The 27818-nt window shown below is 34.1% G+C and overlaps 1 protein-coding gene across 9 annotated transcripts in view; it reads left to right on the top strand.

Moving 5' to 3' along the window:
- Positions 1-27818, top strand: part of ADGRL3 (adhesion G protein-coupled receptor L3) — an 854596-nt gene that overhangs the window by 765695 nt on the left and 61083 nt on the right. For all 9 annotated transcript variants that reach the window (XM_060148098.1, XM_060148094.1, XM_060148096.1 and 6 more), the window contains 2 exons: positions 7261-7327; positions 8624-8715. In XM_060148098.1, coding sequence (XP_060004081.1) covers positions 7261-7327; positions 8624-8715 — 159 coding nt within the window. The remainder of the gene's footprint in view (positions 1-7260; positions 7328-8623; positions 8716-27818) is intronic.

Raw genomic sequence — 27818 nt, 5'->3', positions numbered from 1 at the left:
TTAAGTCTTAGATTTGTCTTCTTAGCTCACTAGCTTAACAACAGCTCCTAAAGGAGTAGTCTCTCCTCTGCTAGTTAAAAGCCCCCCAATTTCTTTATTGCCACTTCATTCTCTAACCAGCATAATCATTTGGGTAGAAGAGTGATTATTGATTTTTAAAATACTAGGTTATATTATTATCCAAGAAGGAGCCGAGCCAAGGAACATTAAACTTGATAGTATCTGAAAGTTATATGCGTAGTTTTATTCAATAGATTTTGCAATGCCTAAGCACCTCATCCTACTCATAGAACATTATATATTCATCTGAAATATTTCTCTAAGCATGTTATTATATGTAAAATATTCCTACTTGTAACATTGTGTTGACATGAAGCATTTACCTTACTAAATATTTATCACCAGACACGTTTGACTTTAGGTTGGCCAGTGAGAAATAGTACAGATAATTAAGAAGTATTTATCATTGACATATATCAAGATAGTCATTCAATATGTGTATGGGGAATGCTCTGTATGTTATATGTTCTGTTGTTAAAGCCAAGAGCACATCTTATGTGTATGTATATCAGAAACTGAGGGCTTATTGTATCATCATTTCATCACCCAGGAACCCTATGACTGGCATAAGATTATCACTGTATATAAGAATTTGGGGTTGAGCATAATTTTTTTGGTTAAGTAGTTATCCCTTCCAGAGCCTATATAAGAGAACATCAGGACTGCTGTCCTGTTATTTAGAAAATATAATTGAAGTCAAATATGGAACTTAAGTTCTTACTGGAACCAAAGAAGTATATATAATAACTTCCACATCTAGAGATTACCTTTTATCATAATTTCACCCTCTAGAAGGTTACAATCAAAAAGACAGCTAATGACACATATTGGTGAGGATGTGGAAAAATCAGAATCCTCATATATTTCTGGTGACAATGTAAAATGGTGCAGCTAACTACTTTGGAAAAGAGTTTGACAGATCTTCAAAATGCTAACATTAGATATCGAATGACCTAGCAATTCCACTCCTAGGGATTTACCCAAGAAAAAATGAAAACATAGGCTCATTCAAAAACTTTCACATGAATATTCATAGCAACATTATTCATATTAGCCAAAAAAGTGGAAACCCCCATATCCATCAGTTGAAGAGAAGATAAACAAAATGTGGTATATCCGTATGATAGAATATTACTTGGAAATAAAAATGAAGTATTGATACATGCTACAAAATGAACACAATTTGAAAACATTATGTTAAATGAAATAATCCAGTCACAAAAGACTACACATGTATGATCCCATTTGTACTAAATGTCTAGAATAGACAAATTCTTAGAGACAAAAAGTATAGTGGTTACTAGGACTGGGGAGAGGGTAGGGAAGCCATTACCATACCAAGGGAGTGAATTTGGTAGAGACAATGGAAGGTGGCTGTAGATAGGTACAAGTTTTCATTCTGGTGCCATGAAAATATTCTAAAATTAGATTACAGTGATAATTTCCCAACTTTCAAATATACTAAAAGCATTGAATTATATACATTAAATGGATGATTCAGAGTATATAAATTATACTGCAATAAAGCTGTTTAAAAATACTAAAATTTTTACTAACTTATCAAGAGATCACCTTATATTTGGAAAGATCTAATATTTTTACTTGGGACATATTTCAACAATCTGTGCTTTATGTACAGCATATAAATTTCTCATCTACTCATTGAGAATTTATCATTGTCAACAAAACTATAGCTTTTATTTATTTTATAACTTGTATGTTCATTCTTTTTGAGAAACACATATTAGGTTCAGGGACTTTGGAGTCAGGTAGAGTAGAACAAAATTCAGGCTCAACTAATTATTAGCCATGTGGCTGTGGGCAAGTCAGTTTGACTTTCTAATCTGTAACGTGGTGGTTATTATATAAGTACCTTGCAAAACTACTGCAATATTTTAAACTGTGTGTGTATGAGTAAATACATATGTATGTGTGTGCATATATATGTATATATATTTAAGTATACATGCATGTAAAATGTTTGGCATGTATAAGCATTTATTAAATTATAACTATTATTATTACTGGTACTATTATTTAGCTGATGAAAATGAAGGAATACAAACTTTATGATTAGCAACATTGTTTTAATTATAAAATAAATTATATTAAAAGCATCCATTTATAAGAGTAGTGATTACAATTCTTATGCTACTGCCTCCTATTATTTCAAGCAACATGGGAATTATTCCAACAGTTAATATTAATAAATTATAACACAGCACTTTTCTTACCTTTGTAGTCCACCATAAACTTATAGGATGTATTTTGCTGAAGAAATAATGAAACACTTATTTTTTAAAAACACACTGGGGGGAATTCCCTGGTGGTCCAGTGGTTAGGACTCCATGCTCTCACTGCTGAGGGCCCAGGTCCAATCCGTGGTCAATGAACTAAGATCCCGTAAGCCATGTGGCACGGCCAAAGAAAAAAAAAAAAAAACATATTGGGTGCATGAAGACAACCTAACCTATATTTGATGTATGAGATCTAGTTTTGTGTTCTAAAATTCAAAATTGTAGCTAAACCACAAATGCCAGTCTTGAGTACCAGTGATCACACTCCATTCCTGCATTACTCTGCCAATCTTTTTTCCAGTTCATGCACTTGCTCACAAAGTATTTCAATATTAGATGCATGAGTGTGCTGTGATACAAATGTCATTTTAAAACCCTTAACAGATGTATTATGCAGTAAGCTTAGAACTAGAGTAGAGTTATTATGCTTGAAGTGTGTATCTGTCCCTTTCCTCTTCTCTTCCTTCTTTCTTGCCCCAATTCTCTTTATTCCTTCTTTTTTCTCTCAATCTTGCCAGATATTTGTAGTACAAATATAGAAAGATCTGCATATGCTACAGAGAAAAGAAGAATGTGTAGTTTACAAACTCTCATAAACAACCTGATATAATTAAACCCTATAAATTTCATGGTCTATCAGTCACAAAGATTGTTTACTGGTTACATTTAATACTCAACAAGGATAGTTTAGTCTGTGATTTAGGTCCTGTAGAAAATGAAGCAAATATCATTGTTAATTTACATTACTTCAAAGAATTGGTTAATGGTCAGATGTCCGCTTTGATAAGAGTGAATTAAACAGGCAAAAAAATACAATATCCCAAGGCATCTTAATGGAACAATGTTAAACTAACTTTGAATAAGGAACTACACTCTGGTAGTGTTACTGGTACCTAAAAACAGTATAAAACATATGTTTTAGGTGACATTTATATATGTTGGGCAATTGGTCTTACTACTTTTTAGAATACAGAGCCATGCCTTTTTTAAATGACTGATGATAGAAAAATGGTGAGGAGTATTTTAGTAGGAGAAGAGAATTAGCTTTAGAAGTATGGTTTTCTGTTGTCCTGTTTTGAGAAATTAATTTATTTCATTGTTTTATTTTTCTGTTTTCTGAGTAAACCTAAAGGTAGTACTTGCTTAATTGGTAATTAACATTTTTACAGGAGACTGATCCAGATTTCAACACCTTTATTATTATTTAATTTGCAGTGATGTTTCTTATATTTTGGAAGAAAATAATTCTGGAAGAGCATAATAATTTATCCATGCAGATTAGTATCAGTTGTTTAGAGTATTAAACCAATAAACCTGAATTAATGTAGTAAGACTTTATCAAATATATGGCAATATATGCTGATTTTATAATTTTTTAAAAATTGCTACAAAAAGAATTTCAGTGACATCTTTGTATAGGTAAATGGGAGAAAAAGTAAAGGTTTATGGTATGTGACAAGTTCTCCTTTGAATTCCAGAATGTGTCTGGTCTTGTAAGATTTTTCAGTCTTGATTCAAATAAGCATGTAGTGTCATCAGAATGCATTTGCTCTTTCAACAGCGGGTTATCTCTTTTATTACAGTACTGATATAAACATAATTTATAGATTTTATGTATATGACAGAAGTTCATTTAAAAAAAGAATTGATATATCTTAAAAATTAAACAAAAGTAGCCTATTAAAATTAATGATTTCACAAATTAAATGATGCTTAGTGGATAAAGGCAATTGTCAGATAAATTGTATTTTTCAATGGCAGGTCTATCTGGCCATTTGCAAGTTGGACTTTATTATGTTTAGTACAATAAGCTGTTCCTTTATAGCATTTGTTTCCCCTTAATCAGTGGTTTTGCATTGTATCTAAGTGACATTGAATGGCCTAGACTTAGAGAATACTATGAGGTAGGATGTATGTGCCCAGGCATGTAAAAACACACGCATAATACAGTCGGCCCTCCGGATCCATGCATTCAGCATGAATGGATATGGAGGGCCAGCTGTAAGGCACTTGAGCATCCATGGATTTTGGTATCCACGGGGGATGCTGGAAACAATTCTCCATGGTTTCTGGTCTGTACTCTCCCTCACCTTAAAGCCAGGGTGAATTCTTTCAACATTGGCACAGGAAACTCAGGGCACAAATCACACAAACTTTTAAGGTAGTTAATGGGAAAGAGGAAATACAGAAAGTTTTGAGAAAGCCAGCATGGGGCCAAAAACAGCAGGTATGGCCATATGGCAATTGAATTAGAAAAGGGATTCTTGCCATACTGTGGTCCAGAAGGTAGTCAAGCTCAGGCAGCCATCAAGGAGAGAGGATTTATTTAATACATGTTAAGTGTTTCATATCGCCTCTTTCACTGTTCAGTTCCTCAGAGAATTGAAATCTGTTGTACCGAATAGATATTGAAGAATTTTCTTACAGAAAAAACAACTTCTAAAGTAATTTCACTTCTACATTTAGAGATCACTATGCCAAAGGCACATTTATTTCCAAATAAAGCATTTGCAAAACAAAGACCTTTTTCGAAAAGTATAAAAGTTTTGTAAGGCTAAAATTTAATGACATTATTTTATTTTAACAACACATTTGGTGAAATTATGTAAATTTTTTAAATTCTCTACTTCATCCAAGACATTCTGTAATATTGTAGTTAAAATTGTTTGTCTAAGAAGTCACTAACCTGTAGAATAACAGTTTTCATAAATTCTTGAAATGCATTTTCCTTTGAAAACAGCTTGCTGAAAATGTGTTTTTGTTCTCACATTAGCTCTCTAAAACTCGTCTGACCTACAGAAGAACAGGGGCTGTACTATTAACAGTCATTCTTAAATGTATTATTAGTATATCATGTTGTTACAATTTCAGCAACATTCTTGGACTCTGGTGTATGTGTTTGTGTGTATGTGTATGCTTTTGTATGTTTTAATTTGGGAATGTGTCCATGATTTGTCCTTTATTGTCCTTATCTTGAGGGAAAATGTGGTCTTCGCTGAGGACGCAGAGAGACCCACAAATATTTCCCCTTCTCTGGTCTCCGCGCAACACACACACACTCCTTTGTTATTAGGGCGGTAACAAACTAGCCTCTGGTCAGAATGAAGACAATGTTCATATTTCAACCTTTGTGTTCTCTGGTTTGTTTCTCCTTATTGGCAATACCACACTCTTATTTTCCATGACCAAATGTTTTGAACAACAGCACAACAAAAAGATAACCAATTACTCAAACAAACTAATGGTTAATAGTTTAAGTATTGATTGCCTCCCTAATAACATTTTTTCAAATTGGATTATTATGTTTATTTTGAATAAAGAGAAATTATATGTCTATGTAAAAAATATGAACTTGTAGTCAGTTTCTTATTGGACTGCAAATATTATACTCCAGTTGAAATTAGTTTACATATATTTAACTTAATAGAATAAGGCCAGATTTTCTTGTTTTGAAATCACTTCTTTTCAGGGCATTTGGTTATTTCTTTACTTAAAAATCTAGCTTCTAACCTTTTCCAAAAAAATTCAAGTTACATAAAAGTAAAAAAAACAACATAATAAACATCACTGCCTCTATCACTCAAATGTTAAAACTATTAGTATTTTGGCACATAGCTTTCAGTAATTACTAAAATAAAGCCTCTTTCATCTGCTTCTGGTCCTCTGTACTCACATATGAGAGGCAATCACTAATCTGAGTTTGATGATTTTTCCCATTTCATTAAAAAAATTGCATACATATATGTATCTGTCAAAAATATGTGTATTATAGTTCAAAGATATATAGATTCTTCACTTTACTTTTTCACTAAACTTTGTTACTGTGGTCTATTCTATTGACATATAAAGATCTACTTCCTCCCTCTTGACTATTTTATAACATTTCATCATATGAATAGGGAACATTTTATTTATTTATTCCTGTATTGACATATATAAAGTTCTTTCTACATAGCTTTTCGGGTATTCCATTATTGCTGAGGTTTAAGTAACAGTTACATAATAATCAGAAATATTTACATACTTTGGATTTGCTCTTTTAGACCACTTAGCAAAGCACTCGACTGTTTTCCACTGGAGATGTTTTCTTTTTTAATTATGCCTCAAATATAGCCAAATGGCAAATAATTCAAGATATGATTTTTAACATCAAATGTAATTTGTTCAAAATTTACATTAATCTTTCTCATAACTAGTCACTTCCATTTTGTCTCCCTGTCATCCTGAAGAATGAAAATGTAATTTCCCAGAGCTTTAAGAATTGAGGGAGTATTAAATGTAACTGAAATTAAGTGATTAATAATTTACTTTTGGGTCATGAATCAACTTCATGGGATGCTAAGGATAATTTGCAACCCCAGAAGCACTAGCAGTAACAATGCACTTTTTAAGACTTAAGAACTCTCAAAGGTTGGCTGCCCAACCTAATTAAACTTCAGTTTTCTGATACCAAATTTATTTCTTCTTTGTCCTGAATTTCCTCAGATCTTCTTGACAGGAAAATGTCACTTTACCTGACAGCTGATAGACAGGTTATGTAGCACCATAATTGGAGAGAAAAAGATAGCTTAAAGCTACTCGATTTAATGGCTATATGTATGGCTTTTTCTTTCTTTCTTTTTCTTTTTTTTTAAGGTTTCTATGACAGACACAAAAGGCCCTAGCAAATAGGCCCAGTGCCATTTTTTTCCTGCTTCCTCTAGGGGTGATTATCTTACTCCATCAATAGTGCTGTCAGAAATTGGGCACATAATTCAGCATTTAAATGAACAAGCAATGTAATATTTCCTGTCTCCCAGTGGAATGCTTTGCAGCTCACATTCTTCTCTGTCACTCGCTCACTCTTGATGTATGTCCCATATCCAGTCCTTGAATGCCTTCTCTTCCTTGTGTTTCATTGCAGATGTTGGCTCCGACTTGACACCTACTTCATTTGGAGTTTTATAGGACCAGCGACCTTGATAATTATGGTAAGAACTCCTAATTAACTATGTGTTTCCCAGGTCAAGAAATAAAACTTTCACTATCCTTGTGCTGTCTATCTTTAATTTACATAATTTTGGGAAAGCATGTACTTATTTGACCCTATATAACTCAAGCAATTAGACACTCATTATAGTCTACTTTTATATTGTAAAATACTTAATCAAAACCCTTGGGAGAAGAAAACATGCATTTGCAAGAGCTTATGCAGTACTGTGGCCCCTCAGGGGCCTGAGCTAGCATAATCCATTTCGTTTTATAGGTTTTAAACAGTGATGACTTTGTTTGACAAAGAGTACATTTTCTTTCTTTTTCATTTGGATAATTTGAATTATGAATGGAAACAGAAATTGGAAATGTGGCAAAATAACCTTCCTGTTCCTTCCAGTTTTGTTTTTATATAAATCTCAAAAGCTTTAAAATTTAAGAGGATTTCACTTGAGGATGATAAGTAAGTTAGGTAAACATTCTGGAATCATACTTTCTTTTTTTTATTTTTAAATGCATAATATCTTGATTTCAAATATGCATTATTTATCCTAATTGAGATGCTATTGGTAGTATATTATTTATATACTTACCATTTTAAAATACAAAATAGCCCCAAGTTCTGGAATATATAAACGAAGCAGGTGACAAGGGCAATTCAACATGTGCTTTTCTATACAGTTTACATATGTGTGATATTTGAAATGTACACTGGAGCTTTTATTTTGTTTTGTTTCAAATCATATGTTCTCTCTTGGTCCAGTGATATAACAATGTCAGTGGGGGTTCCCTCTACTTTAATCCTAATTTGTTGTAGCATCAAAATTTAACCAGCGTTTTATAATCCTTTTGACCTAGCTATTCAAAAATATTATGATTTTTGTATTTATGTTTTATAATGTAGCACTTGAACAGTAAATCAAGGGCCATGTTTAAAGGGTAGATATAGTAACATACCTGGAATAATTACTGTCTTTTTAAAAAATATATACTTGAAAAAAATATATATATATACTTGACTTGGCTTTGTCTTGCAGTTTCCATATCATCATTCCAACTGCTGCTGATTTTGTATGTGTGTATATTTGGCATAGCAGTGCTTTGTAACTCATTGGTATCCCGAGTTCCCAAACTGGCCTCTTGCTTTTACTAAAATACTAGGCAGTCATCTATGATCCAATTCCTTTATAAGTGTAGGAGAGCTAATTTCCCAGAACAACTCATCTGTCATAGAGAATACACTTACTTTTTTTCTACTCCAGTTATGCAATATAACAGTACCTTTTACATTCCAGCTTAATGTAATCTTCCTTGGGATTGCTTTATATAAAATGTTTCATCACACTGCCATTCTGAAACCTGAATCGGGCTGTCTTGATAATATCAAGTAAGTGATTTTTCTTTTTCTTTTCTTTAGTCTACCTTACTTTGATACACTAAACTATCCCTACTTTTCATTGTATTGAAATCTTATGGCAAAATTATAAAGATCAGTGTGTTGCCTTTGCTGAATAAGATCATTTATTGACTATTGAGGTGACTTGATCTGCCTGAAAATAAGTATAGTGAAGTTCTGTCTTCAAAGAAACTTTTCCCCCTAAATTCTTATTTACAGTATGATAAGTTTTTATTAGATGCATTTATTTATTTTGTCCAGGAAACAAAGTTGCTGTGTCTGGGCAGACTATTTTGTTAGAGCTATAACCACACCAGTCCTCAACACGCCATCTCTCCCTTCAGAGCAGTGTGAAGAGAGTGAGATGGTGGCACCTGCAAGTACCAAAAGGGGGATTTTTACACCAGAAGAGAGGAACCCTGAAATTATTAACCTGGGTGTTTGCAGAGGAGCTGTTGTACAGCTGCCCTCCTCTCCTCCTGAGAGAGAAAAGGAGACCTCAGCTCCCTAATGTAAAAATCCTATTGTATACATATATATGGCTCCAGGTTTTACCCCCTTTGAAATGTTAACATTTACCTCTTGGGAAGTAAATCTCTCCATAAGACTGTCACTACCTATTCCATCATCTTTTAATTCCTAAGGTTTATCCTTTAACCCAAATTCTACTTTTTTATCCTCAAAAACCTGAACCATGCAGAGATATGAAAATATCCACAATCCTTTCCTCACTAGTAGTACTTCTTTTATATATATGCAAAAAGAAGACAATTTACATTTTCTGGGGAAAAAAAATAGTTCTTTAGTGTAACCAAAAATTTTGTCTTATTCCCTTAGAGGCTGTGACACTTGAGAAAGAGTAATGTGAACATGTACTTTAGTCATTAATATATATTCTATATTAAGTAGCATTTGTATATGATTTGCCTGTGCTATGTGTTAACTTGGTTAAATGTTTTTATTTAAATGAATGCACTTTCAGAAGTTTCATGAGGTCTCCTGTGAGTTTCATGTGCTACTGACATTCTCCTTGAACTACCTCAGATAGCAGCTATGTCACCCATTTTTCATCCTCCTACATTCAGTGCCTGACATAGTTCCTTGCCCATAGTAGGCCCTCAATGAATGTTTATAGACTAAAGTAATACATTAAAGACTGTAGTGACAGAAGTGTATTGACATTAAGTATTTAATTTTGTTTAAGGGGTCATCTGTCTACATTAGTTGAAAAGGTAGCTAAGGAATTAGAAAAAATAATGTAATGGAGCAAACTAGAAGTTATCTACTATGAGTAATAGTCTTTTGTACTTCTTAATGTTGCTTAATTGAGTCATTATACTGTTGAATTATGTACAACTAGACTGCCCTTCTAAAATGCAGTATTAGTTCCTTGGACCGTTTGCTCCTGATAATATTGAATTTGGATTGTTAAATAGGCACATAAAATATAATTTCTTTATCTTATCATACTTATACTCACTTTAGTATAAATTGCATCCTTTTATCTATTATTGTGTAATATAAAACAAAATGCATATAATACTCTATTATCATTTTTGTTATGCTTTTAAAGTACTATCAGAAAGAAGTGAATAATACTTTTTTATGTAACAGCTTTTACCAGATTAAAAATTTCAAAAAGGCCTTGTACTTAATATAGTCACATATTTAAAAGATAGATTTGTATTCTCATTATTCGTATGTATTTCTTTAGGTAATATGGGTTGAATGTCTGTGATATTACTATTTAGAAAAACAAACACACAAAAGCTAATAAATACATTTAATGATATTGATGGCATCAAACTTTATATTACAAAGCAAAATAAAGCCTTAAATGAGACTGTCTTGAATTCTGTCTAAACTGCTTTATAGTTTATAGCCTTTGGAAAGTTTATTTAACCTTGCTCAGGCTTCCTATCCTCTTTAAAATGGGTATAATAATGAAATATACCCAGCCATCAAATGCACAGAGGTATGTAATCAGCCTTTGATGATGCTTTTTAAGGAAAAATCAATAAGGCTCAAGGAGAGAAATTAAGTAGCTATTAGAAAGAATATGGAGCGTGGTTTTAAGATGGAAAAAAAGGGGATATAGGGCTTCCCTGGTGGCGCAGTGGTTGAGAGTCCATCTGCCGATGCGGGAGACGCGGGTTCGTGCCCCGGTCTGGGAGGATCCCACGTGCCACGGAGCAGCTGGGCCCGTGAGCCATGGCCGCTGGGCCTGCGCGTCCGGAGCCTGTGCTCCGCAAGGGGAGAGGCCGCGGCAGTGAGAGGCCCGTGTACCATTAAAAAAAAAAAAAAAATGGGATATGGATATGCTGATGGGACGGAACCAGTAAAAAAGTGGTTAGAGATAGAGGAAAGGAAATCAGTGTTATAGTCATGACCTGAGGAACTATAGGGAATGAGATCCAGAATAGCGGGAGAGTAATTCCACTCCATTCAGTTTCATGAAGGACACTTTTCTACTGAGATAACAGAAGCCAGCTAGGAGGAGCCTTTTCTACTCAGACTAGATAAAATAAATAATAGGCGTGATGTAGATATGTGGTGGAACCAGGGTAGAGCAGTAAATTGAGGGATTTCTGCCTACTCTCCTCTACAAAGTAGGAAAAATGATCATCTACAGGATATGAGAGCATGCAGGAGAGAAATAATAAGAGAGAAATCTCAAGAAAATAATCCTTAGAACTTTCCAGAATCTGAAGGACACTTTATTTCATTTAAAATACGTTAACTATTTAATAAGTGCTTGTAAAAACAATCACCAGGGCATAATTGATAAGGAAAGAATTTAAGAAAGGTTTAAGCAGAACACAAAATTTGGCATCCTTTTTGTTTTTAACAAAAATAAGGATCTGTATAATATGAATTTTTAAGTGATATTGGGTGATGTGAGAGTATTTTAAAGACATAGCATCATTTATTTGCAATGTCTTCTTTTTTTAGTATAGGGAAAGGGTATAAAAGTTAATAATGTTTTCTTGGGGTTTTTTTTGTAAAGTGATGAATAAGATGCACCACCTTGGGCAGTTTATTGAGAAAATAAACTCACCATATAAGGCCTTTTGCTGGTCAGTGTCTTTCTAAAACCATTCATTTATCAAATATTTGTTACTTTAATTACACACATTCTTTCACATAGAAATATCTTCTTTATCTAAAATGTGTTTGCTTCTCCCCATGTTCACTACCTTTTTGGCCACCATGAACTTCTGCAAAGCTGCTTCAGTGGTCTCCTGACAGTTTTCCCCATACTGATTCTTGCTCCTACCTTCATTAGCTAGAGTGATCTCTTGAAAAGTTTAAATCTGATTATGCAACTCTCTTGGGTAAAACTCTTCAGTGATTTCCAGTTACTCTTACACTAAAGTCCAGACTTCCTACCATGGCCTACTTAGCCTTCCTGGTCTAGTTGTCCCTTTTTAAGCCATGTCACCCTCTGGCCATTCTGGGTGTAATCACTTGTGCTTCAGATCTTATCTGCTGCTACTCTACAGATTTTCTTTTCCCTAACACTGCATGGCTAACTCTAATTTACTCTAATTAATTTAATTATTATTTTTAAATTATTTAATTATATTTTAAATTTACTTCACAGTCATCATAATAAACACCTTTTGATATTAGTATAAAACATTCATTTCATTGGCTCATTACTATATTAATGATATACTCTGGGAAAAAATAATAATAGAGTAAATTCCTATAGTTAACGTGATTACAGAGGAAATGAGGTACTCCAAGTCTCAGATTTAACTACAAAAGTACTTAAAACTAAATAATGCATTTCGGTTTGCTGTTTGCTTACTTGTCCTTTGTCTTCTTTTCATTAAAATAGGTAATTATATTTGGAGGAAAAAAGTAATTCCAGTCATTTGAATTTTCTGATTTAATTTCAAACAAGTTGAAATTGGAGCTTACAGTAATCATAGCAAAAATCTAATCTAGTTCTTAAAAAATAATATAAATATAAATAAAACAGTTAATGAATTATCAGTACAAAATTAATTTATAGTATCGCTGTAGTATTATGACAGTTAGAACTTTAATTCTTGAGGAGCATTTATAGCACGCTTGACATTTAACTTAGAAATAAAAATTGATCATTTCTGTAGTTATCAACTACTTCTCTTGTTGAAAAAATATTTAACAGCATCACAAGTACTTTGCAGAATTAAAAGAAATAATAGAAGCTTTTAGGGCTAAGAAAGAAAATTGGTGCCCGTATGGAGAGACAAGGAATCTACTAAGCTTCCCTTTCCTATGTCTGACCCTTTGCCCTTTTCCAGGGACAGACTTCTGCATCCAAGATTCTGATTTTGACCTAGCCCAGTTTTCCAATTTCTGGTATCTCCCCTTAACTTGGGTTTTACATGAGTGATGGGCTGGCAAACACAATGTCAGATCTTTTAAAGAAACACCTTTCACTTTCCTTCTTTCCTCCCTGTGCTCTAATTGCTAAAGGAAGGTGTAGTGCTAAAGAGGAGCAAAAAATCGTGTCATACACAGTTTCAATTTGGATTTCAGTTCAGTCCTGTGATGGTTATATGATCTTGCAAGTTACATCATGGCTCTCAGTCTCAGTATCTCCTCAGAATTGGGAATAATTGATTCTACTTTGTAGAGTTTTGCTATAATTAAATATAATCATATATGTATAGCATACAGCTCATAATTCAGTATTCATACAGTATGGTTTGATTATTTTTAACCACTCTACGTGGAAATATATTGCTGCCTTTGGTTCTCTGTGTTTTCCTTAGTGAAATTTGCTCAACCTCTTATCAAAATCTCATTAGAATTTGACTGGCTTTGTTTCTTATGTAGTGTCATAAAGAATTTGCCTATTATGATCCTTTTTTTTTTCTTAAGCCAAAGTTATCCTATTATGAAAGAATTGGCTCTAGGAGTGAAATGCTCATTTGATTAATAAATAGGAAATTCTGTAGTTAGCTCTAAATTAAAAAAAAGAAGTGTCTCAGTGAACTTGGGCACCTGCCATACATAATGAAATCTAAGAAGGCTTCTGAGTAGCTTCAGGGATGAATAGAAAAATGTTTTGCCTTACCAGCATCTATAATAACTTATTTATTCCTTAAGAAGGTAACTTTTGCTTTGTACTGTGTTTCCAGATATTGGTAGAAACAGTTAAGTAATTTAGCTTGACTAGTATTACATTAGTACTTCATGGAGTTAAATGTGGTAGGGTTCTAAAAAATTGAAGGTGAAAAAACAGAATGATATAATCCTGAAAAATGCAACAACATCACAAAAAATTGTCAATGCTTTAATTTTTCTCCTTTATATTAATATATTAAGATGGAATTATATATGGCCTGCTTTTCAAAATGGTAACATTTTGATACCGTAGTCAGAGCAATATCTTAAAGAGTTTGATCCTTTATGAGAACAGTAAACCTAGTTCTGAATTATACTTAATAAAAATATTCATCCACTTCAATGTTTTCTGGATGAGTTTTGAGGAAAATATTTATAGTACTTTCTCATTCTTCTTAAAATATTAGCTAGTGATGTAAAAAGGTTGAAATATTGTTTTGGGTTTTTAAACAGGAAGCTCAGTATAGTTTATATAGTCCATGCCGACTTTTAAAAAAAAAGTTATGTCTCTATTCACTTGACTTTATTCGTTGTTTACCTTCCACCACCAAAACTACTCAATTTAAATGAAAACATCACAAATTTCTAATTATTTTAAAATATTTCTAAATATTTAGAGATGTGTTTTAAAACTGTCCCGTCTTATAAAAAGATTTCAGGGCCAACACACTATACTGAAGATGTGTTTTTTTCCAAACCTTTTTAATCAAATATACTTTTCAACACCCACACACACATTGAACACTTTAGTTCTTGAGTCAGAACTAATAATTGATTTATTTTATTCATTGTTATAAAATACTTTTTAAGAAATTCTGAAAGGAATATCATCTGTTATCTCATTTTCCCCACCTTTCTTCCATTTCCTTGTTCTGTGGTTAAATATCACTGGAAATGTGCCATAACATTATCATAAATGATCCAGGTGTATTTGAAAAGTAATACAATCTAAACAGCACTGTTTGGAGCCCTGTGTATTGTTGACACCACTAGAGTCGCTTCAAATAAGTTAAGACCTTCCTTAGGTATTAGTTAGTCCTTTGCTGATTAACTTAATTTCAATTAACAAGCATCTAACAATCACTTCTATGGAAAATGAACTGTATGTAGCCACTGGCTCACGAAGCTGTACATTCGCCAAGTATTGTTGCCAATCTCATTGTATTATGCGTTTTACGCTGTAGTTTTAACTTTTCTGAAATGTTAAAAGTGTTAGTCTCTGTTTTGAGGCTTTCTCTTTAAAATGTATTCAAATCCCTATGTGATCTTTCTAGGAACCAGGTGTTTTATGTATCACTGTATTTGACATACTTCATACTCTGGGAGCTGACACTTGAGAAAAAAACAGTTTGAAGGATGACTGTCACAGGCACACTGGAACTGTTAAGTGTTATACCTTGAGATCAAATAATTCTTTCACTTTTCCCCAAAATAATTAGGTTTATATCAGAATTAGGACAGTCAATTGCAGCCTAAGGATGAGAGACTACCTAAGGGAAAAATAATTCTTCTTTATGAGAAAAATGTAAAATTTAGCAGCTCCTGTGTTCTTTATATGTGGCTGGAGTCAGATTTCCTTTGTATCCTATATGAAATGTGCAGTCAGCTTTGGGAAAGCTTGGTAATCAGAATTGTATTATGAAACCAAAATTTCTGAAGTAATCGTACACACAACAGCAAAATTAATCTAAAATAAGTAGTCATAATAAGGCTGTAGTGTTTCCCCCCAAATAGTTCAGAGCAAATATTCACTTAAACTTTTATAAGAGTGGAAGAGATCTGAGAATAATTATAATTAAATAATATTTGTATTCCATATTATTCACAGATTTTATTTAATTTTTAATGTATAAACTTTGATATGATTTTTTATCCTTTAATTATTCATTAATTTATTTAATAACCAAGAAGTGCTAAAATTTTGGATATGTTTTGAGGATAGAACTTACAGAATTGCTAATTTATTTTACGTAGACTATAAGAGAAAGGAGTGGAGTGTGATTCCAAGGGTTTTGGCTTGTGGTGCTGAGATATGGAACTGTAGAAAAAAATCACATTAGGGGTAGATTAGGAGCTTTGGGGGAAGTGGTTAACAGCATAACTTTGAAAGACTTACTAAACATTACAGTGTAGATGCTGAGTAGGCAGTTGAAATAATGAAAGCTGAAGATTTAAGTCTGGATTCATTGGTATATAGATTTTATTTTATTTTATTTTTGCATTTAATGGTTTTCAGGTTTTATTTATTTTCAGTATTGATTTTGTTTTATATATCTTTATTACTTTCTATAATGGTAAATGATCCTGTATTTTTATTTATGAAAATGATATATTTCCTTTTAAAACATTAAGCAAAGTGAGATATTTTGGGGAAAAAAAGTAATAATGTAAAGGTGGTATGCAGAGGTGACAAAAACTTGAGATAGTGATTTTCCAACCAGACTGGTTTCTGTCACTTAGTCACTGTATGTTTCTGTTAGGATAGTGTTGTTATGAGTAGCAAATGCTGACCAGTATAGGGCCTAAATCATAATGATACTGATGATTTACAGAAACTAAAATCCAGTGGTAGGTGGTTCCATAGTTGGTTTAATAGCTCGGTAATGGTAGTAAGTACCTAAGCTCTTTCCATCTTTTATCATCCTTAGCATGTTGGCTGTTGTCATTCACAGTGTCAACGTGTGGTCCAAAGATGGCTCTTTCAGCTCCCATCATCATATCCTTTAGCAATTGTGTTCAAAAGCAAAAATGAAGGGAGAAAAGAATGCTTTCCTCAGAAACCTTTTCTCATGCCTTTCTCTCTCATGGTCAGGATGGAAGATATTTCCCAGAAGCTCCTTGCTCATATCACATGTCTAGATCACATGACCACCTCTTAATGCAAGAGAGTCTGGGAAAGCAGGGATCTGGCAGAGGGGACTGGCTCAACCCTGTGGGCAGGAACAGGACAGTTTCAACATTTGCAGAACTCAGGGCAAGAGTACAAAATGATAAATTAAACATATCCTAACCTCCTACTCTAACAGATATACCTTGAAAACCACCTGGAAGGCCAGGATTGAATTTAGAATCCTTCAGTTCCCTGGAGTTCCATGTCGGGATATGGCCATTGACTCACTACCCATCTTCCTTCTCTTCCTACCTCGACTTCCATCCCACACCATGTGGGGCCTCACACAGGCATGGGGATACTGCAACCAGCACATCCAACTTGTGTCTGTCTCTCCCACAAACAGCCAGTGCTTGGCCACCCCTCAAATGTAGGAGTGTGGGTACTGGCTACAATCTTGGGAGAACGGGTCACAGTAGATTTTGTTTTAAACCCATGTGACTGGATAAAATAAAGGGATTGATGTAGACATATAAAAAGAGAAGACCAAGGACTGAAACCCTGGGTCACTCTAACTTTTGAGATCTTGGAAATGCAGAGTCTACAAAGTAGATTTAGAAAGAGCAACCAGTGAGATAGGAAGAAAGTTAGAAATCCTGGAAGCTAGGCAATGAAGCATTTCAATTAGGATGGGGACTTACACTTGACCACTGGATTTAGCAACTTGGAGGTTCTTGTGTCTTTGACAAAAGTTGTTTGATGAAGGCTTATTAAAATGGTTTGGAGGCAGATGGGAAGAGAGGAGTTAAAAACCACATGTAAAGACATCTCTTTTCAGATCTTTTTCTGTAAATAAGAGCTAAGAAATATAGTAGCTGGCGAGAAATGTTGCATCAAGGGCATTTTTTTGTTTTGTTTTGTTGATTGGTTAGTTTTTAAGCATGATAGAGATTACAGCCTCTTCCTTTTAATCTGGTATGAATAGACAATTAATTGATGCAGGCAAGAGAGGGGAAAATTGTGTGGTTTCTGCATTTGAGTAGGCAAGGGAAGATGGACTCTAGTGTACAGGTGAAGGTAAGAAGGAATACAGGCAAAACAGTTCATCCTTTATATGATGAATTTTATGACTGAGTTCTGTTAACTTATTGACCAGCAGATACTTTCCTTTAAAGTAATGCAATAAGTTATCATGACTCATACGCAGTAACGACTCATTGTGTTCAGAAACATTCATCTACTTGGAAAGAAAGTTATATCATCTTGAAAAATACAATGTTGATACAAGATTTCTTTAATCCTCTATTTTCCCTTTTACATTAATATATATTAATATATATACTGTTATAAATTTAATATTCTGCTTATAAAATCTATATCTATATGTAGGTATGTGTGTATGTATGTATATTATGTACTATGCATACACTATATATAACCTATATACTTTATATAAAATGCAAATGTCCAAATACTTTGTTGATAAGTAAAAATAGTTTATATTTTGAACATATTTAGTAACTTTTATGTGTATTTTTCATTAATTTAAGAAACAAAATCAATAGATCATACAGTTTGGAGAGGATTAATCATCAATAAAAATTACTTAAGCAACAAAATTCCTTTTCCTTCAAGAAATAATAAGATACACATTTTTATACCTGAGACAATCTTTTAGTTAGCTATCTTCCTGAAAATAAAATACAGAGTTATATATATATTATAAAATTTTATCAAATATACTTTACAGGATAGCTGAGTGCTAATATACCTTTTGGGATATAAAATGAACATTCTTATTCCTCATAAATGACTGATTATATATGCAGAAAAAAACCTAAATGGAAATGCACTAAAAAGTTAATAATGGTCACCTTTTAGTGGCAAGATTGCGTGTACTTTAAAATGTTCTTTTTCATGGATTTGAGTGGTGTTTTCTGACACCGCTTCTGACACCAGTTTCATGTTGTTTTTACACACACCAGCTGATTCTCCAACACCAACTAAATTTCCAGCAATTCAGTTCAATTCTAACACTAACTCATAGAATTAGAGCAGATCCCACAAGTTAAGGACTCCCCACTGCAAATGCCAGCAACAAACAGAATGCCCAGGCTACCCACACGTCTGCCTGGAGAACTACAAATATAGGGCTTCACAAGACCAACTCTCAGGTTCAATAATTCACTAGAACAAATCACAGAACTCAGGAAACTGCTCTACTTACAACTGCAGCTTTATTAAAAAGGATAAAACTTAGGAAAAAACAAATGGAAGCAATGCACGGAGAGAGGTGGAGAACTAAGATTCCATGGCGTCTCTGGGCTCCACCCTCCTAGCCCTTCAAAGTGTTTGCCAAACCTAGAAGCTCCTTGAACCACATCTGTTAGGAGTTTTAGTGGAGGTTTCATTACAAAGGCATGATTGATTAAATCATTGACTACTAGTGGTTAAACTCAATCTCCACCCACCTCCCTTCCCTGGGCATGGGGTTGTAGGTGAGAGCAGGACTGAAAGTTCCAAACTTCTAATCTTGGCTTTGTTTCTCTCAGACCACTTCCCACTGAGGAGCTACTTAGCCTCCACTACTGTCTTCCATTACCTCTAGGCACCACCCCCATCCCCATCATCTCACGAGCATACAAAAGACACCGTTACCACTCCAAAGATTACAAGGGTTTTAGGAACCCTGCACTAGGAACCAGGACAAAGACCAAATATTTGTTTCTTTATTGTACCACAGCAATCTGAATTTTTGAAGTTGGTATTATGAATATATAGTACTCATAAACAATTTTTTCTTTAAAATTGCTTGCCCTACATTATGTCCATAAACATATTAGTAATAGAATAATCTTAAAATGTTATTTTTCTGCAACTCATTCTATATTTCTAACCTCTGAAAAAAGTTTCCAAAAAATCATGTTTAATTGTCTATTATTAATTGTTTACTGTGGATATAGAGACATAATGAAAATTCAATCAAGTCTGATGAAAACGGAGTATTAGATTACTGTAGTTCATTTATCTCCAAATTCTTTGACAGATGGAACTCATTTTAAGGTTTTTAATTGCTTTTGTTTATACCATTGAAAAAATTAATGTAAGAATCTAGTTATAATTTGGGATAAGAAATTTTTTAACATTTTTTCTTCATTATTAATTAAAAAAATTTTTTTGAATTTTACAATTTTATTGACTTTTTTGTACAGCAGGTTCTTATTAGTTATCCATTTTATACATATTAGTGTATCTGTGTCAATCCTAATCTCCCAATTCATCACAACACCACCCACCCCCCGCCACTTCCCTCCCTTGGTGCCCATATGTTTGTTCTCTATAACTGTGTCTCTATTTGTGCCCTGCAAACTGATTCATCTGTACCATTTTTCTAGGTTGCACATATATGCGTTAATATATGATATTTGTTTTTCTCTTTCTGACTTACTTCACTCTGTATGACAGTCTCTAGACCCATCCACGTCTCTACAAATGACCCAATTTCATTTATGACTGAGTAATATTCCATTGTATATATGTACCACATCTTCCTTATCCATTCATCAGTTGATGGGCATTTAGGTTGCTTCCATGTTCTGACTATTGTAAATAGTGCTGCAATGAACATCAGGGTGCATGTGTCTTTTTGAATTATGGTTTTCTCTGGGTATATGCCCAGTAGTGGGATTGCTGGGTCATATGGTAGTTCTATTGTTAGTTTTTTAAGGAAGCTCCATACTGTTCTCCATAGTGGCTGTATCAATTTACATTCCCACCAACCCTGCAAGAGGGTCCCCTTTTCTCCACACCCTCTCCAGCATTTGTTGTTTGTAGATTTTCTGATGATGCCCATTCTAACTGGTGTGAGGTGATACCTCATTGTAGTTTTGACTTGCATTTATCTAATGATTAGTGATGCTGAGCAGCTTTTCATGTGCTTCTTGGCCATCTGTATGTCTTCTTTGGAGAAATGTCTATTTAGGTCTTCTGCCCATTTTTGGATTGGGTTGCTTGTCTTTTTAATATTGAGCTGCATGAGCTGTTTATATATTTTGGAGATTAATAATTTGTTGATTCATTTGCAAATATTTTCTCCCATTCTGAGGTTATCTTTTCATCTTATTTGTAGTTTCCTTTCTTTGCAAAAGCTTTTAAGTTTCATTAGGTCCCATTAGTTTATTTTTGGTTTTATTTCCATTACTCTAGGAGGTGGATCAAAAAAGATCTCACTGTGATTTATGTCAAACAGTGTTTTCCTATGTTTTCCTCTAACAGTTTCATAGTGTTCAGTCTTACATTTGATCTCTAATCCATTTTGAGTTTATATTTGTGTATGGTGTTAGGGAGGGTTCTAATTTCATTCTTTTACATGTAGCTGTCCAGTTTTCCTAGTATCACTTATGAAGAGACTGTCTTTTCTCCATTGTATATCCTTGCCTCCTTTGTCATAGATTAGTTGGCCATAGGTGCGTGGGGTTATTTTTGGGCTTTCTGTCCTGTTACATTGATCTATATTTGTTTTTGTGCCAGTACCATATTGTCTTGATTACTGTAGCTTTGTAGTATAGTCTGAAGTCAGGGAGTCAGATTCCTCCAGCTCCGTTTTTTTCCCTCAAGGTTGCTTTGGCTATTTGGGGTCTTTTGTGCCTCTATACAAATTTTAAGATTTTTTGTTCTAGTTCTGTAAAAAATGCCATTGGTAATTTGATAGTGGTTGCATTGAATCTGTAGATTGCTTTGGGTAGTATAGTCCTTTTCACAATGTTGATTCTTCCAATCCAAGACCATGGCATATCTCTCCATCTGTTTGTATCATCTTTAATTTCTTTCATCAGTGTCTTATAGTTTTCTGCATACAGGTCTTTTGTCTCCCTAGGTAGGTTTATTCCTAGGTATTTTATTCTTTTTGTTGCAGTGGTAAATGGGAGTGTTTCCTTAATTTCTCTTTCATATTTTTCATCATTAGTATATAGGAATGCAAGAGATTTCTGTGCATTAATTTTGTATCCTGCAACTTTACCAAATTCACTGATCAGCTCTAGTAGTTTTCTGGTGACATCTTTAGGATTCTGTATGTATAGTATCATGTCATCTGCAAACAGTGACAGTTTTACTCCTTCTTTTCCAATTTGTATTCCTTTTCTTTCTTTTTCTTCTCTGATTGCCATGGCTAGGACTTCCAAAACTATATTGAATAATAGTGGTGAGAGTGGACATCCTTTTCTTCTTCCTGATCTAACAGGAAGTGCTTTCAGTTTTTCACCGTTGAGACTGATGTTTGCTGTGGGTTTGTTGTATATGGCCTTTATTATGTTGAGGTAGGTTCCCTCTGTGCCCACTTTTTGGAGAGTTTTTATCATAAATCGGTGTTGAATTTTGTCAAAAGCTTTTTCTGCATCTATTGAGATGATCATACGGTTTTTATTCGTCAATTTGTTAATATGGTATATCACATCGATTGAGTTGCGTATATTGAAGAAGCTTTGCATCCCTGGGATAAATCCCACTTGATCATGGTGTATGATCCTTTTAATGTGTTGTTGGATTCTGTTTGCTAGTATTTTGTAGAGGATTTTTGCATCTATATTCATCAGTGATATTGGTCTGTAATTTTCTTTTTTTGCAGTATCTTTGTCTGGTTTTGGTATCAGGATGATGGTGGCCTCATAGAATGTGTTTGGGAGTGTTCCTTCCTCAGCAATTTTTTAGAAGAGTTTGAGAAAGATGGGTGTTATCACTTCTCTAAATGTTGGATACAATTCACCTGTGAAGCCATCTGGTCCTGGACTTTGGTTTTTTGGAAGATTTTAATCACAGTTTCAATTTCATTACTTGTGATTGGTCTGTTCATATTTTCTATTTCTTCTTGGTTCAGTCTTGGAAGGTTATACCTTTCTAAGAATTTGTCCATTTATTCCAGGTTGTCCATTTTATTGGCATAGAGTTGCTTGTAGTAGTCTCTCCGGATGCTTTGTATTTCTGAGGTGTCTGTTTTAAATTCTCCTTTTTCATTTCTAATTTTATTGAGTCCTCTCCCTCTTTTTCTTGAGGAATCTGACTAATGGTTTATCAATTTTGTTTATCTTCTCAAAGAACCAGCTTTTACTTTTATTGATCTTTGCTCTTGTTTTCTTTGTTTCTATTTCATTTTTTCTGCTCTGATCTTTATGATTTCTTTCCTTCTACTAACTTTGGGTTTTGTTTGTTCTTCTTTCTGTAGTTCCTTTAGGTGTAAGGTTAGATTGTTTATTTGAGATTTTTGTTGTGTTTTGAGGTAGGCTTGTATTGCTATAACTTCCCTCTTAGAACTGGTTTTGCTGAATCCCATAGGTTTTGGATTGTCGTGTTTCATTGTAATTTGTCTCTAGGTATTTTTTGACTTCCTCTTTGATTTCTTCAGTGATTTCTTGGTTATTTAGTAATGTATTCTTTAGCCTTCATGTGTTTGTGTTTTTTACTTTTTTTCCCCCTGTAATTGATTTCTAATCTCATAATATTGTGGTCGCAGAAGATGCTTGATATGATTTCAGTTTTTCTTAAATTTACCAATTGATTTGTGACCCAAATGTGATCTATCCTGGAGAATGTTCTGTGCACACTTGAGAAGAAAGTGTAATCTGCTGTTTTTGGATGGGATGTCCTATAAATATCAATTAAATCTATCTGGTCTATTGTGTCATTTAAAGCTTGTGTTTCCTTATTAATTTTCTGTTTGGATGATCTGTCCATTGGTATAAGTGAGGTATTAAAGTCCCCCACTATTATTGTGTTATTGTAGAGTTCCTCTTTTATAGCTGTTATCAGTTGCCTTATGTATTGAGGTGGTCCTATGTTCAGTGCATAAATATTTCCAATAGTTATATCTTCTTCTTGGATTGATCCCTTGATCATTATGTAACATTCTTTATTTTAAAGTCTTTTTAATCTTATATGATTATTGGTACTCCAACTTCCTTTTGATTTCCATTTGCATGGAACATCTTTTTCCATCCCCTCACTTTCAGTCTGTATGTGTCCCTAGGTCAGAAGTGGGTCTCTTGTAGACAGCATATATATGGGTCTTGTTTTTTTATCCAATCAGTGAACCTGTGTCTTTTTGTTGGAGCATTTAATCCATTTATATTTAAGGTAATTATCGATATGTATGTTCCTATTACCATTTTCTTATTTGTTATGGGTTTGTTTTTGTAGGTCGTTTTCTTCTCTTGTGTTTCCCACTTAGAAAAGTTCCTTTGGCATTTGTTGTAGAGCTGGTTTGGTAGTGCTGAATTCTCTTAGCTTTTGTAAAGCTTTTGATTTCTCCATTGAATCTGAATGAGATCCTTGCTGGGTAGAGTAATCTTGGTTGTAGTTCCTTCCCTTTCATTACTTTAAATATATCATGCCACTCCCTCTAGCTTGTAGAGTTTCTGCTGAGAAATCAGCTGTTAACCTTATGGGACTTCCCTTGTATGTTATTTGTCATTTTTCCCTTGCTGCTTTCAATAATTTTTCTTTGTCTTTAATTTTTGCCAATCTGATTACTATGTGTCTCGGCATGTTTCTCCTTGGGTTTATCCTGTCTTGGACTCTCTGTGCTTCCTCGGCTTGAGTGGCTATTTCCTTTCCCATGTTAGGGAAGTTTTCAACTATAATCTCTTCAAATATTTTCTTGGGTCCTTTCTCTCTCTGTCTTCTCCTTCTGGAACCCCTATAATGAGAATGTTGTTGTGTTTAATGTTGTCCCAGAGGTCTCTTAGGGTGTCTTCATTTCCTTTCCTCCTTTTTTTTTTATTCTGTTTCACGGCAGTGAATTCCACCATTCTGTCTTTTAGGTCACTCATCCGTTCTTCTGCCTCAGTTATTCTGCTATTGATTCCTTCTAGTGTATTTTTCATTTCAGTTATTGTATTTTTCATCTCTGTTTGTTTGTTCTTTAATTCTTGTAGGTGTTCTTTCTTTAACTCTTCTAGGTCTTTGTTAAACATGTCTTGCATCTTCTCTGTCTTTGCCTCCATTCTTTTTCTGAGGTCCTAGATCATCTTGACTATCGTTATTCTGAATTCTTTTTCTGGGTGGTTTCCTATCTTCACTTCATTTAGTTGTTTTTCTGGGATTTTGTCTTGTTCCTTCATCTGATACAAAGCTCTCTGCCTTTTCATCTTGTCTATCTTTCTGTGAATGTGGTTTTTTTCCTACAGGCTGCAGTATTGTAGTTCTTTTTGCTCTGCTGTCTTGTCTCAGGTAGATGAAGCTATCTACGAGACTTCTGCAAGTTTCCTGATGGGAGGGAGTGGTGGTGGGTAGAGCTGGGTGTTGCTCTGGTGGGCAGAGCTCAGTAAAACTTTAATCTGCTTGTCTGCTGATGGGTGGGGCTGGGTTCCCTCCCTGTTGGTTATTTGGACTGAGGCAACCCAACAGTGCAGCCTACCTGGCTCTTTGAATGGGCTAATGGTGGACTCTGGGAGGACTCACACCAAGGAATACTTCCCAGAACTTCTGCTTCCATTGTCCTTTTCCTCATGGTGAACCACAGCCACCCCCAACTCTGCAGGAGACCCTCCAACACTAGCAGGTAGGTCTGGTTCAGTCTCCTATGTGGTCACTTCTCCTTCCCCTGGGTCCTGATGTGCACACTACTTTGTGTATGCCCTCCAAGAGTGGAGTCTCTGTTTCCCCCAGTCCTGCCAAAGTTCTGCAATCAAATCCCTCTAGCCTTCAAAGTCTCATTCTCTAGGAATTCCTTCTCCCATTGCCAGACACCCAGGTTGGGAAGCCTGACGTGGGGCTCAGAATCTTCACTCCATTGGGTGGACTTCTGTGGTATAAGTGTTCTCCAGTTTGTGAGTCACCCACCCAGCTGTTGTGGGAATTGATCTTATTGAGATTGTGCCCCTCCTACTGTCTCATTGTGGCTTCTCCTATGTCTTTGGATGTGGAGTATCATTTTTGGTGAGTTCCATGTCTTCCTGTCGATGATTGTTCAGCAGTTAGTTGTGATTCCATTGCTCTCACAAGAGGGAGTGAGCACACATCCTACTCTACCATCTTGAACCAATCTCCGTTTCTTCATTTTTTAAAAATGTAATTGCTCTGTATTTTCCTTGAATGTTAAACATTTGAATAAAGATTCAAAAACAGGTACATGTATTTAGCAATATCTCATTTAATTCTTTCTTGTAAAATTAAATTATATATACTCTGGAGAAAACTCAAAAATCCTATCCTAAAATGATTTCATTCACTTTTAAGATATTTATTTTAATATAGTTTCAGCTTATAAACAATTATACAAGGAATTAATAGAGTTAGAACTGTAGATTTCAACTCTAAATGAAGGCATTTGAATCACTTTTGAATTATTTTCAAGCAGATAATTTTCCTTTTCAATACATAAGCCAATTTTTACCCCAGTGAATACTTAGGGTCCTAGGTCTTTAAAGTATAAAGTGGAAAATAGGATTACTTACAAAGGCTGAATGAAGTACATATGAAATCTCATGGATATCATAATCTGGTGGCTTTTAAGAGCTGTCTTGGTTGCTATAGTCAGAACCAACTAGAAATTACATTTTTCCTAATATAGCTCTGTTTGAAATGACACAAATTATTTTAAATTGAAATTTTTATTTAGTACAATGATTATATGTTTATAAATTGGGCTGAGAGACTTTTAGCCTGCAAATCCTAATCAACCCATGTTTCAAATGCTTCTTGGAGAAGTTTAAAGTAAAATTTTATGGGTAATATTAAGTTAAATATTATATCCTATTTTGAGTCACATACTGTAGGTTAAAATTTAGTCATAGATTCTGAAATAAACAACCTGTACTCTCTGGTTCTGCCCTTAAATCAACTATAATGGCTGCACTTGATCCAACATCAATTTGAGATTTCATGTTTGTGTCTATTTGAAACTATGTGCAAAATAACAAGACAGATACTTAACTTATTGAAGCTTTGCTATGTGGTAGGTACAGTTCTGCAATCCTCTACATGTGTAAATTTAATCTTTACAATAACCCTTTGAGGTTTCTAAAAGAGTAATTAGCTCACCTTAAGACCTCACAGCTAGTTAGTGCCAAAACTTGGATTCCAACAGGCAGTCTGGCTTCAGTGTCCATTTTTTTACTCATTACCATATATTCCTTGTTATATCACATTGTACTTCTATAAATAAATTAAATTGTGCTTCATTTAAGAGTTTTTTAGTAAATATAATTTTAGATTGAATACATGCTTAAAGAAGCTTTAAATTCAAATATTGATTGGAATACATGACCTAAGAGCCCCGTCTTTAAAATCCTGTGATTATTTTAATATTTTAAGTTAGGAACTGTAAAATCAGGTTAGAAACATTCAATTTTCAGGAGTCAATGTCACAGCAGTCTTGTCAGAATTAGAGGTAGAGTTTTCAGAGTTACTAGTATTCAAAATGAATTACTGAATGAAACTGCCTAAGAAGAATGTTATTTTGGTAAAGGTAACTTAGAAAGTATAGTCAATAAGGTAAATAAAAAATTATGTCATATAACCCAAGAATAGAAGAAGTATAGTTGAATAGTTCTATTCTATTCAACTATAGAATATTGCTGAGTACTCAAACATGATAAGATGGAAAAAGTTGACAAGGGATTTGGCAATGACAGGGGCATTGTGGAGATAGGAACATATGCCTAAATAGAGTGGCTTTTATGAAAATGAGAAGTGACTGAGTATGAATTACGAAACTCTTGATAAATTTTTCAGGAAAGGATAACACAAAAGATTCTTGGAGAATCTCTGGGATCTGGAAGGTGTTTTGTTTTGTTTTGTTGTTTTGTTTTTTAAAGTAAGAAATACTAAAGTATGTTTGCTGATGAGAATGAGCCAATAGAGGAGGAGATATTGATAAAAGCAGGAGAGACAGGGGCACAGTTCTTGAGAAACGTCAGAATGAGTGGATATGTTGGCTTTATAAGAGCAGAGGCCCTTCTCTCATTATAATAGGAGGGAAGACAGTGTGTGTGGCTACTGTTGAAAGTAGTTGATAGATGTGGTGTTGGAAAGATGAGAATATTTCTGTCAGTAGTCTTGTTTGAGTTGTCGCAGAAGTGGACTCTGAGCCAAGGATTCAGCTCAAACAATTTATTAAGGAAGTGCTTTCAGAGAAAATCAGTAA

This window comes from Lagenorhynchus albirostris, chromosome 4 (genome assembly GCF_949774975.1).
Source record: "Lagenorhynchus albirostris chromosome 4, mLagAlb1.1, whole genome shotgun sequence".
NCBI classification, from domain to species: Eukaryota; Metazoa; Chordata; class Mammalia; order Artiodactyla; family Delphinidae; genus Lagenorhynchus; species Lagenorhynchus albirostris.
The sequence above is the reverse complement of the archived record's forward strand: the minus strand, read 5'-3'. Positions and strand labels throughout refer to the sequence as shown.